The sequence below is a fragment of the Fragaria vesca genome, linkage group LG6 (genome assembly GCF_000184155.1).
Source record: "Fragaria vesca subsp. vesca linkage group LG6, FraVesHawaii_1.0, whole genome shotgun sequence".
Lineage (NCBI taxonomy): Eukaryota > Viridiplantae > Streptophyta > Magnoliopsida > Rosales > Rosaceae > Fragaria > Fragaria vesca.
In genome coordinates, this window is record NC_020496.1 from 6644712 (window position 1) to 6665535 (window position 20824).

Below are 20824 nucleotides of genomic sequence, written 5' to 3' on the forward strand. Positions count from 1 at the left end.
TCAATTTTTAAAAAACTCAGTTTTAAATAAGCAATTCACAACCAGTTTTTTAAAATCGTAGTTATTTAAATTAAAAAGTTTTAGATAAACAAGTTTTAAGATTTTACTAAACAAATAATCTATTCAAAATGATGATTATAAATAATTTTAATTCTCAAAACTTAATACAAAACTGGGCCTGAGCCTGAGCCCTACTTCATCAATCTGATACTACCTTGATCCATTCCAGTCTCGTTAGTTTAAGCTTTCAAGCAAGTATGGTTGATTGAATCAAATTCGATTTTTCAACAATTTTGATCTTTTTCTTAGAATCTATAACAGTTTCGATCTGTATGGCAGATATCCAATCAACAATGGAGATTAAGGAGAGCACAAACTTGATGGACTTACCCGTCGATATCCTCATCAACATCTTCATGAGACTTCTCGCTATGTCAGAGTGTTCCATCAGATGTGTCTCCAAGACTGTGTTGGACATAATCGATGGCCCAGCTTACCGGCGTTTACTTGGTGATGCCAAGATTGAATCTGAAGCACCTCCTCAACTTGTGCTTTTTGCTCAAGACTATATTGAGCAAGGACGCAAAGCCTTACCTGCCATGGAAACCCTAGAATACGACGACGGCAATAACCACTTGACCACCAGAGGCAAACATGAGGGACGAACCTGGTACTCATCATACTCCCGCCAGCGCTGCGAGTACCAGATCAATTTCGTTTTTGGCAACTTGGTTTGCTTGAAACACTTGAGTGATTATCGGCGTTGCTTCTTAGTCAATCCTCTAACCACAGAAAGTCTAATGCTCCCAACCCTTGGCCTCCAAGAAATCATAGAGCAAGGTAGGGCTTCACGAGTAGTGTATGAAAAATATGGTATGGGATTTGATGATATAACCAACAGCTACAAGATTGTTTGTGTTTCTCGACACAAGCAAGAGAGCCTATTCGGCGCACCCGTCATCTCCACCGTTAATTTTTTTTTTTTGGCGGGTTAAAATGGACGGTGGATACACCCGGATGCGCTGTATAATTTTCACACAAGCATAGTGTTGATGATCCTTTTATTAATTTAGAGGGTTCGTTCGTGACTCGAGTTCTTGTGTTGGGCACAAGAACATGGAGAGAGGTACCCTCAGTTCCTCCCTACAATTGTGATCTCGATGACGCAGTACAAAATGTGTGTGCATATGGAGATATGCATTGGTTGCTTAGTCATCTTATTACAGTAGGAAGGCAAATAACGAGACCTATACTTTCTTTCAACTTCAAGAAAGAAGAGTTCTGTATAACTCAACATCCCATCTCACAAGAGAGGAGATCGTCCTTGGACTTGCACTTGCTTACTCTGAGAGGATCTATCGCCATTGCAGATACTTGTTCATCGAACGGTACGAATATCAACATTCAGATATGGGTGATGAAAGATTATGATAGAAAAGAGTGGAGGCTAGATTACACCATAAATATGGAAATGCTTGAAGGTCCACGGTTTGAAACTTGGTATTATACCTGCGGTGAATGGGAACATGGCATATTTTTCAGTAGTAATTCTCGACTGGTCAAGAAGGCATTGTTCTTTGTGGATCTGAGATCGCCAGTTTCCATAAAACCAGTGGCATATCCCACATTAATCTGGATTTGGGAGAATACAAGGATCTTCAGCCTGGGATAACTCTTAACATCCTTTCATTGAATTACTAGCCTTTCTGCACGCGCAATGCGAAAAGACCGCGCTGCAACATAGTTTCAATACCTATACTTCACCAGCTCTAATATCTGACTGAAATTGCTTTGTTGGCGTCTTTTGTTTTCTCTTCTCAATAATTTTTGGCTCATTATTTATGTCTCACAATGGAGGCTATAACCAAGCCTTCATTTATACATACAACCTGCTACAAAACATGCTACTAAAGATGCATGAGAAATGGTTGAATGTGAAAAAATAAATCAAAGAGGAGAAAAATGAACCAAATTGATGTGAGCAGGAATAAAAATTGCAGACACTACAACAGCGCTTTATGCAAGTCTGTTTTATATCTTCTTCTTTGTCCCCTCCCCAATTAGCAGTCTCCTTGTCCAATGCCTCTGGGATCTTTTTTCTAACATTCAATTAATGAAGCATCATAACATGGAATCTGATAGACATGATTTCTCTTATTAATAAATACTGTTAGTAACACAATGAAATCCAAACTATGAAAGGTAAGCAAATGGGACAGTAGTATCCAAACGTATATATTTGGATAAGAGAAAAAGAAATGTTGATAAGGGTTTACCTATTGTTACCTGAACTGAAAACCTCAAATGTGTGATGATACAAACAACCCTACTAATGGTGGAGATTACCTATACTTTTGATCTCCATTTAAGATTATGTATACACTCCATTTTACCTGCATTGATAGCATCATAGGAGAGATGTTGAAAACTGAAAATGGCTGCAACAATCCATCAAAAACAGCGAGAACTGGCAAAGGAGAGATCTATTCCGTGGGAACTGGCAAATAACTAAAACCTTTATACCTGAAGAATGCAAACAGAAAAATTACAAATCTTCCAGTAAACAAAACAATCTAATGAGAGATAACTACGCAATTAGAAGACAAATAACAAAACAATCAATGAGAGAATTACGCAAGAAGACCAATTCAAATTAGTTCAATGGAGAAGGAAAACGGTTACTTGTCACCACAACTAATCAGAAACCTGCAACATTCGAAGAAAACAACAGAAGAAAAAAAACGAAATCATGTTGTTGCTATTAATATACATACATACCTATTGTAGATGATTTCTTCTCTTGAATAAAGAGAAGAGAGCACGTAGGAGAAGAAAAGCGCAAAAGCAGTTTCTCATTGTCCTCAATTGAATAATTTGCTTTTTTACACGTTATAAGGCTAAAAGAAACTGAATTAGAGTGGAGAATTTTTTTTTTGTTCGATGTTCAGAATTTGAGTGGGAGTTGATAACTTATTTTTCTCCTTAAAACGTGGTAGAGGGTTTGCTCTCTATCTGTTGGAATATTTTCTGATTTGTAGTTTCCCTGTTGTACCCTTATTTATTAAAATATGTTCCTTGTGAGAGTTTTACATGTCAGGGTAATTTCAGGGTTTATGAAAATTTAACCAAAAGCAGTTTCACAAGGCAAATTGCCTTAATTAATAGAGATTAATAGAGATAGAAAGGGGGAGTAAAATTTCGTATTTTTACTTGATAGCTAGGTAGCACTACTTCCTGTGTACATTTCATGATTCATATATATATTTCATATGTACCTTGTTTAGATTCTGCAATGGTCATTCTCTTGGAGTTCCATTTTCGATCAAATCAGCTGCACATCCATCTGCATAGCAATACTCTGAATCCCTAATTACTTTGAAAGTTTTGGCATGTCTCGATCAGAGATGCTCCAGAGCGATACATGTCTATCACACACACATTTACATATGTGACAACCAATTTGTTGTTATTGAGGTAACTTCATCGAACAACAGTAAGTAGGCCGGAGGAAGTCGTCTCTCTCTCTGTGTTCAGATAGTGTACTTCGATATTTTGTTTAATCCCCAAACTCTCAGCACTGGCTTCTTTATTAGGATTTAGGCTTTGAACATGTTTTTGTTGCAGCTCCTTGGTTAAGTTTTAAGGCCTTGAACATATATTGACGTTGCAGCCGACATCATGAGCATGATGGAAATATAGGATGTTGATTATAAAAGTTTAACTCGAAGACACTTCCAGGAAAAGGCAAAAACTAACTAAGGGAAACTAGATGAACCCAGTTCTACAAGGCATGCATTATATCTACAGGGCATACACTCCGATTCGGTGGGAACAACCGGACATCAACCGCATCTTTATCTGCTACTATATATGGTGTTGGATCACAAAGAACCAAAATAAATAAATAAATAATGCACATTATACACAATCAAAATCCCTCAACACTAGCCCTTGGAACCGTGGACGATGATGATTTCCGGCTTTCCAGCAGGTGGTCTAACTCCTCCATAGTGACAATGGTGGAACAAGACCGTGGAGGAAGAAGGGAAATAGGTGGGGCAAGTCGTCTAGTAGGTGAAAAAGATGGCAGAGCTACTGGTGGAGGTGAAGGCGAAAAACTTAGCCTAGGCACAGGGGTAACAATTCCATTAAGACTCGGCGATCTTGACATATGTTTTCCCGCATATGCAGCCGGGTCTAGCAAAGGAAACCTGGACGAGTGCCTGATATCTTGAATGATTTTGAGATGCTCAACAACAGTTCTCATAGTGGGTCTCTCGGATGGGTCCTTCTGGAGGCATCTCTGTGCAATGTCAGCCATCGCTCGGGCAGCTTTGGCTGGGAAGCGACCTTTGAGCTGCGGATCCATAATCAGTGAAAGTCGATGGTCATCAGCTAAGTAAGGCCGGCTCCACTTAACTAAATTCATCTCTTCCTTGGGGTGCCGGCTATCAAGATTCTTCCGACCTGTTAGTAGCTCTAGAAGAACAATCCCAAAACTCCAGACATTGCTTTTGGGAGTAAGCATTCCTCTTTCAAGTGTCTCAACTGATAGATTTGCCACTGCCTGCAAAATGATGAGAACAGGGGTAACAGTTCAGATCTTAAAAAAAAATCATGTTGAAATTAACAGTTTCCAACTTTATATGGATTAAGGTAAAGAAAAATCATTTAATACAAAGTATTAAGATTAGAACTGATCTGAAAAGTATTCACAAGAAACAAAGCAAGAAAACTTACAACAGAATTGGTAGAGATTTCTGCCTCAGGGATATGTCCAACACAGCCATATCCGGAAAGCTTTGCACTAAAATCTTTATCAATCTGTATGTTCGCAGTTGAAAACTCATTGTACATCGCCTGTAAATATATATGGATAACGATAACAACTCAGTCACCAAAGAAAATGCACAAATATACCATCAAATAATCTCAACAAAATTTTGCTTAAATATTTTAAATAACATCAGCAATTTCAGTTTTGAGGTGATTTTGTGAACGCAACAAAAAGATTCATTTTTTTTAATGAAGGGCAACTTGAATCAGAGCTACTGGATGCATGAGGTGATCATCATTTGATTTCAGTTGTTCTTAGATAAAAGTGCAAGCGGGTGTTCTTATTACCTGGAAAGGTCCTTCTTCATGCAAGAATGTAAGACCCTGTGCAGCACATAAAGCAATTTTTGTTCTAGTGTTCCAATCTATTGGGGGCTTATCTGATCGTCCATATAAAAATCGATCCAGACTTCCATGAAAGAGCCTTTCATAGACCAACATTTTTTGTTCAGATCCCTCGCGTGCATGGAAACCAAGCAATTTACAGAGGTTTGGATGTTGCAAAGATGCAATAGTGTTTACCTCATTTACAAACTCCTTCAAACCCTGAAAAACCAATAGCAATGAGTTTCTATGAAAGTTCTAAACATTTGGTAAAAGCACTCTGTACCATCAACTCTCAATAACAATCTGAACACTAGAAGAAGAAGTTACAATTTACAAAGTGATTACGTTTACTATGATCAATAGGTAGGACACTAATGCAAAACATACAGTGAACCAAATGTTTCGAGGCAAGGTAGAGTTTATTTTGCAAACATACTGACACCATCATTCCACAGTATTACCAGTAACCCCAAATTGGAAAACAAAACAAGGGTTTGAATTTCATATAATTGGAACACATAAAATGCTTCCATACTCTTAATTATCCATTCTGTTAGAGGCATAATTTTATTTATTTATTTTTGCAAGCGTGAACATCGCACACGAAGGAGCTCGTTTTTCTTATTAGATTATATAAGACAACAAAAGGATGACAATTCAAAGTTCATCCATAAGTTCAGGTAATTTTCTGTTAAACCGTGGTAACATTAAGGGGACCAAATAACATTATTGACCATAACAGACATAAAAATTTATATTTACCTGAGTGGAAGGATGAAGGCGAGTAACAGTAGCTTCTTTTTTGGAACTTGAAGATGAATCTTCTCCAAAGGAAGCCTTATACATGATGGAAGATAGACCTTCAGACATGCATCGGTCAGAAGAAAAGTTGTGACAAGCTGATGACACTTCTTCAAATGAAAAGTTTCGTAACGTTCCAGTTGGAGGCAGGGGCAATGGTCCAGAAGCATAGAGAGGGCCGCTGGAAGTCAATGACTTAAAGCTTCCCGTAGTCCGCAGTGCAGCAACACCTTGAGGTGATGGGAGGGGAAGAGGTTGCGGAATTGGTGGCGCTTGTTCCTTCAGGATTCCAGACCGATACTTTGGCTCTTCTGGCTCCTCATATTCAACTGATGAAAGAGATTCTTGGTCTGCTGCATCTAGGGTAGATGGAGCAGATAATGCCCGAGTTCTATTGTTCTTTTTGGTGACTTTATTTACTGGTTGAACAGGTTTCACTCTGTTCCTAAAACTTGGGGGTGCAGACTGTAGTGACCGGGTCGGGATTTGAGGTTCAGGCAATGTGGCTGGAGTTTGCTCCTTAGGGACGACACGTTTAATATAAATAGTCTGCTCAGACTTTTTCTTCTTGCACTTCAATACTGTGAAGCAACCCATAATTACGTTCAAAACTAAGATCTGTACTTAGGCCTAGTTTTCTGCATCAGAAGAACAAAGTGCATACATATTAGCTGAAGCTGGAAATTTGGAAAGTAGATCTTTACTGTGCACCAACCAAACATATATCAACTTTGTATAGGTAGATAAGCAGAGAACCCAATTGAACCAACTGATAGAAAAAAATAAGCAACTTCACCATAAGCAGATAGGTAATCCAAGTGTCCCGTCCACCCAAAAAAGATCAAACAACAATAACTGAATGACTCCAATATCCTATGTTAAGGTTCTAAGACTTAATGAGAAGAAGATACATGAGTGCTCTACAACAAACTTTGAAAAGGCAGCATCTGGGGAAAAAGATAATGAGAGAACATGTCCCCATAATTTCCACTAACAAAATCACGCTAACATCCTCCTAGCCGTTCCGAAGGAATAAACAGATTATACGAATGCAAAACTCTTGTTTTTCTTCTCTGAGTGTTGGTGGGTTTATGGAGATTCCATACCTAGTGTGGTTGATATTCCACCTAGAACTTAATAATTCATCCCTAAATATTCCCATTACACTCAGCCTAACACACAGACTCTTTTATTCCACAAATGCTCAAAATCTCTTAAATGTCAACTTAACAATTACAAATATACTGTACCAACTAACCATTCTACTAAATTTCAACTCAATCTATGAACCCCAGAAACCCATTTCTTCTGTTTATCTTTACTTCCAAACAACATCCATTCAACTTTAAAAACAAAACATCCCCAGATCCACAAAAACACAAACTTTCTGCAAAGTCTACCAAACAAATACCACAATTAATTGCACAAAAGCAAATCCACCAGCAACAGACTGCACCAGACAATCTAAACCCAATGAAACACATCAAAGAATGAATTTTTCATCTCTAGCAAAAAACTTCAAAGCTCAAATCTTGCATATAATTTGAACAACAAGGGAATGAATTCAGTAAGAAAGTTAAACAGAATTCAGAAAGTAAGATAATTTACCAGCTTTTCATGCAAGAGGGTCTCAAATGGACTGAGTAACCAATTTGGAGATATAACCAAGCCTTCAACAAGTCAAAGAGAGAAAGCAGATTGAGAAAGGTTTATAGGTGAGTGGGAGAGATACAGAGATTGTCAGAGAGAGAGAGAGAGAGAGAGAGAGAGGGAAAGGAGGAGAGAGTTCTCAAAAGAGGAATGAAGCCCCAATGAGCAGTGGTCAAACCTACCAAAAATCCATAATTAATAAGCATTTAAAAGCAACCATTATTATTATCCTTAAACAAACAGAATTGCCTTTCTCATTTCTTTTTTACCCATTTGCCCTCCACAATATCCACATTTTTAATTGTTTTTCTGTTTTGTTTTTGTGCTCCATTGGGAAAATATCATTTTGTTTATGTTCAATTTGTGACGTGTGGAACCGAGCTAGACCAAGACCATGCCTACGCGTAAGATGTGAGGAGGAGAAGAAAAGGACTTCTGCTTCCAACACTATCAGTTTTTTATTTTTCAACTTACCTAAAATACTAACGAATCAATTTGTCTAAGACCAACACTTAAACGAGTTTCTATAGTAATTTTTTTGTTTTAGAGGATTGTTTTTAGAATGTATGTTTTTAAGTGTGTTTGAACGTTATACTTCTTAATGTTATATGACATTCTTCTAAAATTTAAAAAGACAAATACCGGTCTTAGTTTTAGAGGTTTGTGTTTGAATTTTATAGAATTGCGAGGAGATAGTTTGATTTTCAAAACAATGATGTATACAGTTGATTATAAGTATGTTGTTGATTACTTGATTTGTAAGTGATTAGACTGAAACCACATGATTTGTTAACTAAAGTTGGTCCACATAATTATAACGGATAAACTTCATTTTTTAAACCAATGACTTCTACTCTTATTGACATCATAAACAAACCTGATAATACCGATTTTTGGTTTTCAGACGTTAAGATTGAAACACATAATAGGTTAACCAAACTTGCATATATTCTTGTGATTGCACATCATCTGTGTTGACTCCCATGTTCATTGCAACTTACAATGACATGAGAATATCTTTTGCTCGATTAGGTAAACTAGGCTACCAAATGTTAGGATCCATGGCATATTAGGCAAATGAGGCTAATCAAGAATGATAAAGATGAAGAATATGTTGAACTTTGGTATAATTTATCAACAGTTTCCTCTAAACCAAACATACACCTACGTTATTTCTCATTAGTATACATGTTGTTGAGTTTGACAATAGCAAAAACAAACACGAAACATAGTTTAGATCGTTTATTTTTAATATAAAATAATACTTAAATGTTTGAAATTAAACAACAAAATACTCTGTCTAATTCTCATGATTTCATTTTCAGTTGTCAAATGTATTTTTATAGATACGCAGCTCCAATCTTTGAACAAACGTAAGAGATATAATTTTTATGGTCAATCAAACTATATATGTAACAATTAAAGTACAACCAACTCTAAGCAAAAAGATATAATTAAAGGTTACTCTTCTAAGAAGCTATTGTTGGCAATTGAACACCAATATTTTTGACTGTTTGAATTGGACTGATACATCTCTAGCCCCCCATTTCATTTTTAACATATGCATATTACATCTCCAAGATCAGTCAAGAAAGGAAACCAACCTTGTCAAGTAAGAACCAATTGAAATATTAAAAACATGGAGCCAACTCCAACTCGTAGGCACTACTTGGGAAAGTTTCTCATGTGTTACTAGTCATAGTCAAATTCATATGGTTTGTTTATACAACATCTTATATACTCATAAGCTATTTGCGGCCATGAAAGGTTGGTTACAGATCAAAACTTCCAAAGGGTTAAATACAATGCACTACTTGACGTCTTGACCATTCCAAAATAAGCACAAAATTACTTTGACCAGCAAAAAAAAAATGGAAGGGTCAATTGGACATTTTACAACAGACTTTTAAGATAATTAGAAAAGTACAAAATAGGGAAATATTGGATTGTGGTGTTGGGGGGTGAAATGGTAAATTGAGAGACGGAGCTCGATTTTCAACGAAGAGGGGCCTCGAATGAAGTGACATCCCAGTCAAAGTACCCCGAAATTTAATAATAATAATTTAATGGCATGTTTCCGGTGTGGTCAAACATACCTATCAAGATAGCGCTTTGACTCTCGGCCTGTCCCGTCGGATCCGGGCGTGGGAGCGGCGACGGACGGTGGATGTGCGGCCACACACACACACAGAGAGAACAAAAGGAGGACGCGGGACCCACTGACATCCAACATACTTTTGTTGTCTGTCCTCATAATAAGTAATGATCCAATGTGGGTTGCTGTTCACGCGCCATCATTGCCCTCTCTCTCTTTCTCTCTGCAATTGGTGGGCCCCCACAAGCCCTTCTCAAGGGGAGAGGGAACAGTGTTTCTGAGTGCCATAACCCCTAAACTCGTAGGGGACTGATGAGATCTAACTGTTTCAAAGGAGTGGCCGTGAGGGATTAGGGGTGCCCTTTATTTCTGGGAGGGACCGGAATTGAAGGCCCCCTATCGAGTGGAAGGGTTTGAAATTTCAAACATTGTCATCATTTCGAATTTGAAACTAGCATCGTCCCATACTCTCTTTGATAATGTTTTTTTCTTTCTTTCTTCTATGAATGTTTACTTTTTTTTTTTTTCAAATAATTTTTTGATGGTTACTTTGATAATGTTTATTATGTCGCATATTAAAATTTATATTTGAGTATAAATGTAAAATGAGTATATGAGATTTGGTCACAATACACTATTGACTATAATGAGTGATTGAGCACATTGAGCACATGAGATTGGATCACCCATCTCAATGATCTCATTACATATATGATGAACATTATACTCAAAAATTCTGAAGCCGGTGTTGATTGTAATTTCAAGCTCGTTGCAGTGTGAGTTACATTAGGCTTTGTGGTATAGAAGACAACATATTTTGTATTTTTAAATTACTCAATTATCTTATGAATTATTAAATAACAAATATAGTCAGCCTAAGTTCAAAAACTTGATTGTAACGCTCTTCACAATACATGTTTGGTTCGATGAGTTTCTTGTGAGATATCAGTATTGACAGAGTTATATTTTGTTTCTCTTGACAATAACATGTCTTGTGTAAGTCTTAGCCTAACAATTTCGCTTGGTTTCAAACTTCTTTTGAAAAGCAAATATCAAATGTTTAGCAATATGTATGATTTGTTGTCTTATCATAAATAATCTCAACTAATCAATTAATTTGATTTTTCTTTGATATAAATACATAAATTGAATAAGCATACGATATTCATTACACTTTTTGTCACTTTTGATTGTCAAATTAATGTCAAATTAGTTATCATTCACATTTTGAAGTTGTTTGCTCAATCTTGGGTATCAAGAAAGCTGGTATTGAACATTTCTTCACCGCAAAGTCTCTTTTGAATGGTGTGGCCTCTCCCACCATTAAAGCTGCACACACAATCAATTGAAAATAGTTGATAATCGAGTTCAAATGTTGAAGTGTTAGACACTTGAGGTAAGTTTCAAGGGATACAACGCAGCTCCAAGTGTCTTTAGCCACTTTTGTTCTAAAGTCTAATCAAAACAGCATTAAGCGCCCTATTCAAAATTTCAAATCAGATCATATATATCAAATCATCCTCGAATTCATTCACAATATTAATAATTTAAAAAAATACAAAACCACACTGATACATCAATCAATTTTTCAATGACAAGCAAATCATCGATTCATGAAAACAAGAGCAGCATACTTGGAAGCCTTCCCAATGTAATCCGAGACATATCTCCCGCAAAACTTCGTATAGTTATCGAAGGCAAACACTGATGAACTGGCAGACGCCGCAACCATTAGAATCACCAGCAACTTGAGAATTCTTCCCGCACTGTATTTACCGGATAGCCCAGAAAATAAGAACAAGAGCAAGGTAGCCAAACTATAAACACCGAAACCCTTTTGAACTATGCTGAAGATCAACTGAGCTAGAAACACAAGAATTCCAATGCACAAAGTAGCAACAAATAACGGTTCCTGCAAGACAAACAAAACGAGCTACTGTAAATATCATAGAACAAACTTATGCGACAGTTATATATGAATGTATGAATACCTTGTAAAACTGTTGTTTCAGTCTAAGTAGAGGCGATTGGAATTCGGGGTTATAGTCTGTATGGTCTCGATTCTTGATGCGTGGAATTCCAACTTTCTTGAGAATTCTGAGAAGCTTGGATTTCAGGGTTGCTTTTCTTTTTCTAGAATTTCTAGAAACTGATGGTGCTGTGGTTTCTGAATTCAGTTTCATTCTGAGGATAAATTTGCGGAGCTTGATCAGAAGAGAGAATCGATGTAACTTCCAAGTGGGAACGATTTGGGTGGAATTGAATTTGAAGTTGAAGCTCTTCTTGGCTTTGGCTTGCACTGTGAGTTTCCATGTCTGCTGCTTCTCTGCTTGCATCGCAGCTAGAACAGTGGACCAGTTGTTGGATCTAGGACTTTACTAGCCGTTATCAGCTGCAGAAAAGCAGAGAGAAACATTGGAAATATGGACTTCTCCAAAACAAACATTTGAAATATGGGCCTACATCACTGGGCTTCAAGCCCAAAGAGGTTCACTGCAGGTCTAGTACACATATGATTCATAGACGTCAGAGCTCGAGCCTGAGAGTGCCAAAAACCATGGTGATGATGTGCATCAACTAAAACATGAAGTTCCTTTCAAAAAAACTAAAACATGAAGTTTAAAGATGACACGATCATGTAGGTGGCATGAGGAACCAAATAATAAGAAGAACAAGAAAAAAATGTGTCCGGTTAATAAAAAACAGAAAAGGCTGGAGAACCATTACTTGAGTTGGCCGTAATTCACCCAAAACGGAAGCAGTTTATAACATATGTTGTTGTTTAATTCTTACGGTTTTCGACACCAAAACTTGTTATTTATTTTGGTTTCCGTAGGAAATGTACAGGGTTGAATTTTTGGTGGTTTGGAATTCCTAAACAAAATGGTTACACGGAAAATTTCAAAAGTACACGATTTTACAATGATATATCTTTGTTAAAAGATACGTCTAAATGAGTGATTCAAAAATAAATTCGTTAATTATGAATGAGCAAAATACCCAAAAAATGTACGAAGGAATTTGGAAATGAAGTGACTTTAGCACTTCCCTCCCCTTATAACCCCGACTCGTCGCATCAGATGTTGTTCAGCTGTCTGCTGAAAATCAAATCCAACTGTCCAATTGATTCAATATGTTGAAGAGAACTACTACACCAAGAGGCCGATAGGTTGATGACTTGATGGTAGGTGGTCCTAGCAATTGCTCCACTTATTAGTGATGCCTAATCAACATGATATTTACCAGAACCTCACGAAAACATGTATGTCTCTTGAATTTGTGTGTGTGATTAATTAAGCATAACGTACCCCAAATCAGTACTATAAGGGAGGGTTTGTCAACTATTTATTATGGTTTGTCGAAAATTCTTGTGTGGTTCGTGTTCCATATGAAACGATGTTATATTTGACGAGTGAGTGACACATGTGAGTGGGATTAGCTAATTCTTAATGGTTGCTTGGTTATCTTTAGTTAACTGTTTAAGTGTCAAAATAGTGTTCACATAGTCAGTTACTGATCAAGATTCATGGTTAATCATCTTTGGATGTAAATCAAATAACGAAGAAAATCATTTTTTAGTAGAGTTATTTTGTTTTCGACCCTCAGATATAAATCTAATGATGATTAACCATTAATCTTTTAGTCAATAACTTACTAGTTAGATGAACATAGCTAAACAGTTCGAAACGATAAAACAATAACATGCGACTGTACACGCTGATCTTAAAGGGTAGCTCCGCGCACAGTCGCTTTACTCATCTCCTCTCCCCATCAGAACAATATTACAATCCCTCTCAAAGCTTCATAATACCGTTTCTGTATGTGACATTTTCCTGCATCACTTAGTGTCACAAATCTCATTCATTACTTTAAGGAATGTATTCTCAATCAATAAGGGCGGTACGGTCACCAAGTTGTGTTACGTACATTGAGACTCAGACCCAACTTTAGTCCCCGGCCAGCTGCGCCTTGTGATAAGCAAAGCATGGGAATAAAGAAAAACCCTAAATTTGGAGTATTGGACCACATTTCTTCCAATACTTATTTGATAATTTACAATACATCTCATCAGCTTCGTCATTGTAAAATGTAACCATTCTCTAATTGCTACTTTTTTTCTTTTTTTTTTGAGAACTCTCTAATTGCTACTTGGCCTCCGCAAAACTAGCTAAATCAAACACCATGTTACTACTTCCCGCTAGTTCTACCAGCACCGTAAAATATTTAATTACTACGTACCCTCATCGGCGTATTAATTTACCTTGCTTCATCAATCACCAGAACTACTCTGCCTTCTTGGTCAGACTCACCGGCTGTTGTTGGTGATGGATTAGCTGTTGCTTCGGAACTAGCGCCACTGATGTTACGACTGGTAGTTCTAGTTTTCTTCGATGGTTGTTGATGCTCCAGCAGTGAATGCCGACAATTCGGGCATGATGAGTGTGACACAAGCCAAGTGTCTATGCACCTCACATGGAATCCGTGGTTACATTTTGGCAGTACCCTAACCTTCTCGCCCTCCTCAAACTCTCCAAGACAGATCGGACACTCGGTCGCCGGAATATGTGTCCCTTCGCCGTAAACGGCCACCGGTAACTGCCTCAAATGACTCTTCTTGAGCCCTGTAGCCGCGAGTCGTGCCGCGGCCTGCTCCGGGGTCTCAAGAGCAAACCTGTGGCTGCAGCGGAGCGCGCACCGCACTATTGAGTTCAAGCCAAGAGCGCATATAAGGGCACACAAGAGAGCCGCCAAGATGATCACCATGTTTGTGTCGAAATTCGTCTCGCTAACGTAGGAATCGGCTGTCCGGTTGCCATTGTTGTAAGGCAGCTCTGTGGCGTTGCCGAGGAGTCGGCGATGCATGATTTGGTTTTTGCTGGCGGAAGAAATGAAAAATTAAAAAGAAACACAGAGGGTTTGTGGAAGGGTACAGAAAGGTTGTGATTACTTGTAGCAGATTTGAGTTACAAAGTTGTTGTGAAGATTCCAGCTAGAAAGGGACAGGGAGAAGGAGCATCTTGTTGGAGGGGGGAGTAGTAGCTAGTAGAAATTAGGTTTACGCGAGTGGCTATGCTATCCGAATCCGGGACCGATTCCAGCTTCTTAATCAGAGATGGTCCTTCGATCTATCTCTTCCCTGAGCTCTGTAATTTTTGGCTGTGATTCATCTTCGTCAGGAACCCAGAAGAGAAAATGATACCAGAGATCTTCTTATACTTATCGGCATAAGAAACGGTGACATGCCCAGTTGAGCTTTCAGAGAGAGAGAGAGAAGGAAAGGATTAGCTTAGGTAATACATGTGCAGCAGTTGTAGTGTTTTAAGGGGTCAAGTGATGTGAGGAGCTATCTATCTATATTTATGGAGGATCCAAATGCTAAAGTTGGATAAAGGTGTTATTTTTTGGATACCTAATCATGATTAAGAATTGGAAAAAAGTTCACAAACCTCAACTCAAATTTTGTATTAGAGTTTGGTGTTTCAGGTTTACAATCATCAAAATTTTCTCTATACCTCAATATTATGCACTCAGTCTAAAGTGCAATTATTTTAGTCGAAGTTTGTATTGAATAATGATAGGGTGTGTATGTGTTTATTTACTTTTTATTTTATTTGTTTATTTTTGAAGGGAACACACAATACTTGAACTCTTGAAGCTTGAAGGAGACCATGAATAAGAGAATTGGCGACCCATCATGCGAGATAGGAATGAACTTCCTTGCCTAGTCTGCTAATCGTCTTGTTGGAAGATGATTAAGCATAATTTCTTTAATCAACAACGTTTGCCCAAGTGAATACTGTTCTTTACACCTGAATAAATAAATCTTAGGCCGCTAACTCATCGTCTCTTTTCTTGTTTGACCGTCAACTCCGGATCTGCCATGAGAATCCCAACTCAGCAAGTTAGGAGTGTCATCTTTGCCGTACCTAATGCATGATTAAGAATATAATAACCCACAATTAGGGCTAAAGATCGAAGCTTGACTCCAAGGTAAGCAGGTGTAGATACAGACAAGCAAGTCATATGTGGTATCAACCAAGTGACAAACTGTTCGAGTTGTTATCTGTTCAAAGAAAAAGAGATGCAGAATCAAAAGGCATAGTGGAGAGATTTCGTTGCCAATATCCCATTCGATCGGTTTGTACGTTACTTTTGACATCATACGTACAGATGGATAAGTATGATCGATGTTCTTAAGCTAGAAAAGCACAAAAGAAAACTATAATAATCCCCCAGGAAATATCATTTTGCCTGCAAAAGATGATGGTCACGCATTTGAACTGATTGATCCATGTTTATCTATTTGGTTCATCTATTCAAAGGTTGCAAACACTTTAACCTAACAAAAATGGTCCGACTTGGCATCGATCTCCTAGTTTTTGCAAATATCTTGGTGCCTTTTCCCCCAAACTAAAGAGATCTGTACTTGAAAAATGGTGTCATAATTCGGGTTGATGGGCAAGCAATATCCCCATAGGTCCATGGGAATTGGATTCTCTCTGCTTCGTTTCTATTTTAGTGCGTGGTTTCCCACAGAAATTAGTGCAACAAATGGATGTGAGTTTGAGTTTCTGATATATATCACAGTATCTTTCCCTTTATTATGTTATCAATACATGTTTATTCAGAGTTGTCATGTATATTGTATGTTCTTATCACTTGTTTCATATATATTACAACACCAATCCATTGCTGAAACTAATCAACTGTTAAAAAGGACTAATTAACTGATTATGAGTTCCTAAAATTTCATATTTTTTTAGTACTGCACCAACCTAATAATTGGTGCTCAGGAGGCATGTGATAGAACATATACCAAACAGTTTTGGATTGACATTTGCTATTGATCCAAATTTCGAGCCTTAATTGGAGAACAAATTAACCAATTTTTTGTTTTTGCATCTTGGTTTGTAGAAAAATTGAATATTTCACTATTTCAAACTTGGTGAATATGAACAATGTTGAGCTTACAAGAGCTGCATGGGACACAAAATACTTCAGAATTGATCATTCACACATTTTTCAGACACTCAGCCAACATTATCAGTGTTGAATTAGATCTAAATCATGATAGTGGATTTATGTTGATGATGTGAATCATAGTTTTATAGTTCTAATAGGAATATGAGTATCTCAGTTGTTTGTAATAGGGAATTGTAGTTGTGGTAGGTTTACTTTTCCTAGTAGGTTTATGTATGGTTAGGTTTTGTATATATACACCTTCTCATGTCAATAATAAGATCATCAGATATTATTTCCAAAGCTTCGCATGCTTCTTGTTTCTTTGCAGAGCTTCTTTAGTTTCAACTTGGTATGAAAGTCTAGGATCCGATCTTGGATTTTTGGGTCTCATCCTTTCTATTGCTCTTGCAATTTCGTACGTTTAGGTTGTTTGTTTTCCAGTCATGATGATCGAATTAAACAATCTAAACGTACGAAATTGCAAGAGAAACAATGAGACTTAAAATTCAAGATCAGATCTGAGGCTCTGATACCAAGTTGAACCAGAACCACAAGATCTTGAAAACAAGAAGCTTTGAAATAATATATGATGATCTTATTAGTTATTATTGAATAAATGAACTATAAAACTATGACTCGTATCAACAATATATTTAGACACATTGATGAGACTTTTTCATAGTTTAAAACATGAGATCGTCCACGCTAAAATGAATAAACTTGAAACTTGAAAGTGAAAATTTTGATGGTGACCTCTAAAACGAAAGTTATGGAGGAGCGTTTGTTTCAAGCATTCGAATTTGTTTCTGCACGGTCTCGTAGACCTCGTAGAAGCTCTTGGTGTGATCTCTGCCTTTGATTGTCGTTGACTAGCTACCTGCAAGAGGAGATTGACTGGGACTTTCCGGTCTTTCTCTCTCCGATGATTAAATCAGTTACGAGGTTGGTATAATATTTAATGTTAGGAGATTTTTTTACCTTTTTGGTTGACTTTAGCATTGTACTTATAGCCTCGCGTTGACTTATATTTTGTCTGCTATGCGATGTGGGACATATATGCTACTGAGATCTGTTTATTTGGCCTTCTGTGGCGTGTCTCCTGCTCGGCCCAAACTGCTATGACCTCCAGGATGAGGTTTGCTCGGTCTACCTCATGTTGGGCTTTCTGTAGCATCATAGACCAGGGCGGTATTTATCAACTACCGACTACATAATCTAATTTCTTAACATTAGATTTAGCGATTGATTGCGAAGTCTTAACCGGGGATGGGTGAGATGACCACAGTATAGTGTAGTATTAAACCCTATATCATGTGTCGGTTCCGTTGCTCTTGTTGTACAGTGTGTGTAGATGATAATACGAATAGGACTAGGAGTCTAGGAGTTTCTGTGTGGCCACAGATATCAATAATTCAGTTCAAAGTATGTACGTTTTCTGGGTTTAGTGAAGACGACACATGGAACTAGGAAGCGAACATGGAACCTGGGTCCGACGTTCCTTCATGAATCATGAATTATGGGGACACATTTCATCGGTCTCAGCTCGTCGACGCTGGTGGTGGTAGACCCTCCGGAAGTGATGTATGTATGCCTAATTGCCTATATATAAGTCGCACTCGTAATAAGGTCATTAGATTTGGAGGTGGGCATTTTTGATGCGTGAGATGTGAACTACTACATTACCCGACGATGGATCTCATTGATCATGTTGGTTGGGTTAGGTGGGAAAGAAAAGATTCAAGAATGAAAAAATCAGTTGGCAGTTGAAACAACTAAAGCTCCGGCCAAACCAAAATCAGGTCCACCACCACCACTGCTCCCCAGCCGCTCCGGCGGTTGGGTCATGGTTTAGTTAGATTGCTGCTGCTGCTACCTGTTACGACGCTACCTGAGGCCCTGAGCCCCCTCATGTCACTGGCTGTTCCATATTTGGTAATGAACTCCATCCTCACTATTGTTAATTCGTCATATATAAGGTGCCTTCTATCGAATAAAGTTTTTTCTATTGTTGCCATGTATATATATATATATATTATTTTTTTTTTTTTTAAACCTGTATATATTGAGGTTGTTGAAGATACACTTGATATAAACTAGGCACCACTTAAACAAGCGGAGTCCATCACCAAAGAGATTGCAACCCTAGCAAGTTCACATTAACCCAACGCAAATGGTGTTACTTACGAGTCTTTATTGTTTTACATTTATAACGAAACGTGTGATGGTTTCTCTCTCATTTTGGCATTTTAAAAAATGTTTATTTAAAAGTCCGAAGACAAGATTCATTTTATAGTATGATTAGTATCATCAAGTACTGTAGGTTGGGGCACGTACATATGATGAACATTTGTTAAACAGGAATGATGTAATTATTGTTTGTATATATAATTGTTTGTTGAAATGGCATCATCTGATGAACATGCATATTGATCGACAATTCGACATGAATGCTAGTATTACGACGTACGTCCTCGCGCGATCACTTTGTGACGGTCAGTCCTAGCTCTACAAATCTGAAGGGATAATGGTAAGGTTATACAACCGCCTGCCTTATTCTTTTTTTCTTTTCTTTCTTGATTTTCTGGGCAAGTCTGGCCAGTTTCATCTAGATCCATCGGGACTGGATATGTCTTGATCTGGAAGCTAGTTTCATTTAGGTAGTCGTACTCTTTGTTCACGTTAAGGTCAATTGACAGCCATATCTGAATTGCTTGCCCTAGATCCTTTTCTCCTTCCTAACAGTTACAGTGGATCAGACCCATACGTACATAAATTAATACAAACAGAAATGATTGAAATTCTTTTTTTATCCTCGAACTATAGATTTTCTGCTATTGATCTATGCAAAACCTACATGAATGGGTCACCAACATATGTAACAACTAAGTGCTTGCCATGTATAATCGCCTGCGTTCGAATTCATTGCTGATTAATTTTGTTATAGAAAAACGTGTATATTGCGCTCCCTTCTTAGATCAAGTTCAATCTCTTTGCCATCTTGGGTCAGTTTGGTTTAATAGGCGCGCACCTATTTCTTGTGCCAATCAAGTAGTAAATCGGGAGTAATGTCAAGCAAAAATATGTACAGAGTCCATGAATAATTACTTATTAGATATAGGGAAAGTGGGTTGATTTAACATAGGCCAAATCCAACCTCACTCTTGAAGTAAAAACATGAAAGCTAGCTACAACAAAGTAGCTCGATGATAAAGAACACAACGTACAATACTAGCTATAGAAGGATGCAGTAATCTACCGAAGCCATCACCAGCGCATCGATCAGGTACGTACTAAACCACCACCTTATTCTTATGTCACAATATATAAGATCCTGTAGAGGAAGTCAAGCATCGCGTGGTGAGCTTCATCAGCAACCTAGCTAGCCAGCTCTCACTTGATGCTGCAACAAAAAAATCACAAACATTAGGTCAGAAGTCACTGCATATATTTGAAAATGTGTGATGTATAGTTTTTCGAGTAACATGTAACAAGACGCTCATGTATACCTTTTGCAGTCAGTAGAAGGGTTGATCTTGTAGGGAATGTTGACACCACACTTGCCAGGAAGGCCTGCAGCAAGACCGGCGTTAGCTCCGGTGTAGGGAATCCCAGCGATTGCTTGTTTCAAACAGTTGCACACGCTCTGGCGGTCAGGGGTGGTTTGAGCCATGCCATAGAGGGCCCTGATCCCGCCGCAGCAATTCGCCGCGGGAGTCCCACCGTTTTGGACGTAGGAAACACAAGGCATCAGCTTGTTCACCACCTGACCGCACGTAAGGGCTGCTTCGGCACCACCAATCGATAGTGCTGCCGCCATGGACAGCACCACCAAGAACACCACCTTTTGAACTCCAGAGAACGCCATTCCTATGTCGTAGAGATAATATGCTTCAAAATACTAGAACTTACTCAAGTGTGTAGAGAGTAGAAGCTAGCCAGTGAAGTAGTGTGAGTTGAATGGTCTAAGGAATGCTGTATATATAGAATATCTTACTCAGTGTATTCATGGTGATGGGTAAATCGGTAGTTGGCGGAATTGAAATCTTCAGATGAGATTGGTTGAGCATTATAAATGCTAATAGCTAGAACTGGTATACTTGGATTCATAGATATATATATATATATATATATATATATATATATTTGTTGATA

At 37.8% G+C, this 20824-nt stretch overlaps 4 protein-coding genes across 4 annotated transcripts; all 4 read right to left on the reverse strand.

Annotated features, from left to right (window-relative positions):
* Positions 1-3686: 3686 nt before the first annotated feature.
* On the reverse strand, positions 3687-7735 carry LOC101310235 (probable receptor-like protein kinase At5g15080-like). The gene is made up of 5 exons (XM_004302505.1): positions 7573-7735; positions 5926-6602; positions 5125-5382; positions 4741-4860; positions 3687-4567 (listed from the first exon to the last, which is right to left on the reverse strand). Exons 2-5 carry the CDS (start codon positions 6559-6561, stop codon positions 3929-3931), a joined length of 1653 nt encoding a protein of 550 aa, XP_004302553.1. The 5' UTR covers positions 6562-6602; positions 7573-7735; the 3' UTR covers positions 3687-3928.
* A 3577-nt stretch (positions 7736-11312) lies between these two features.
* Positions 11313-12131, reverse strand: LOC101299110. Its single transcript, XM_004305035.1, has 2 exons — positions 11701-12131; positions 11313-11621 (listed from the first exon to the last, which is right to left on the reverse strand). The coding sequence occupies exons 1-2, from the start codon at positions 12043-12045 to the stop codon at positions 11313-11315; spliced, it is 654 nt and encodes a 217-aa protein (XP_004305083.1). The 5' UTR covers positions 12046-12131.
* A 1208-nt stretch (positions 12132-13339) lies between these two features.
* LOC101305188 (RING-H2 finger protein ATL72-like) lies at positions 13340-14690 on the reverse strand. Its single transcript, XM_004302573.1, has 2 exons — positions 14658-14690; positions 13340-14585 (listed from the first exon to the last, which is right to left on the reverse strand). The coding sequence occupies exon 2, from the start codon at positions 14570-14572 to the stop codon at positions 13967-13969; it is 606 nt and encodes a 201-aa protein (XP_004302621.1). The 5' UTR covers positions 14573-14585; positions 14658-14690; the 3' UTR covers positions 13340-13966.
* A 5056-nt stretch (positions 14691-19746) lies between these two features.
* LOC101305485 (non-specific lipid-transfer protein 3-like) lies at positions 19747-20622 on the reverse strand. The gene is made up of 2 exons (XM_004302574.1): positions 20179-20622; positions 19747-20072 (listed from the first exon to the last, which is right to left on the reverse strand). Exons 1-2 carry the CDS (start codon positions 20535-20537, stop codon positions 20063-20065), a joined length of 369 nt encoding a protein of 122 aa, XP_004302622.1. The 5' UTR covers positions 20538-20622; the 3' UTR covers positions 19747-20062.
* Between the last annotated feature and the right edge of the window lie 202 nt (positions 20623-20824).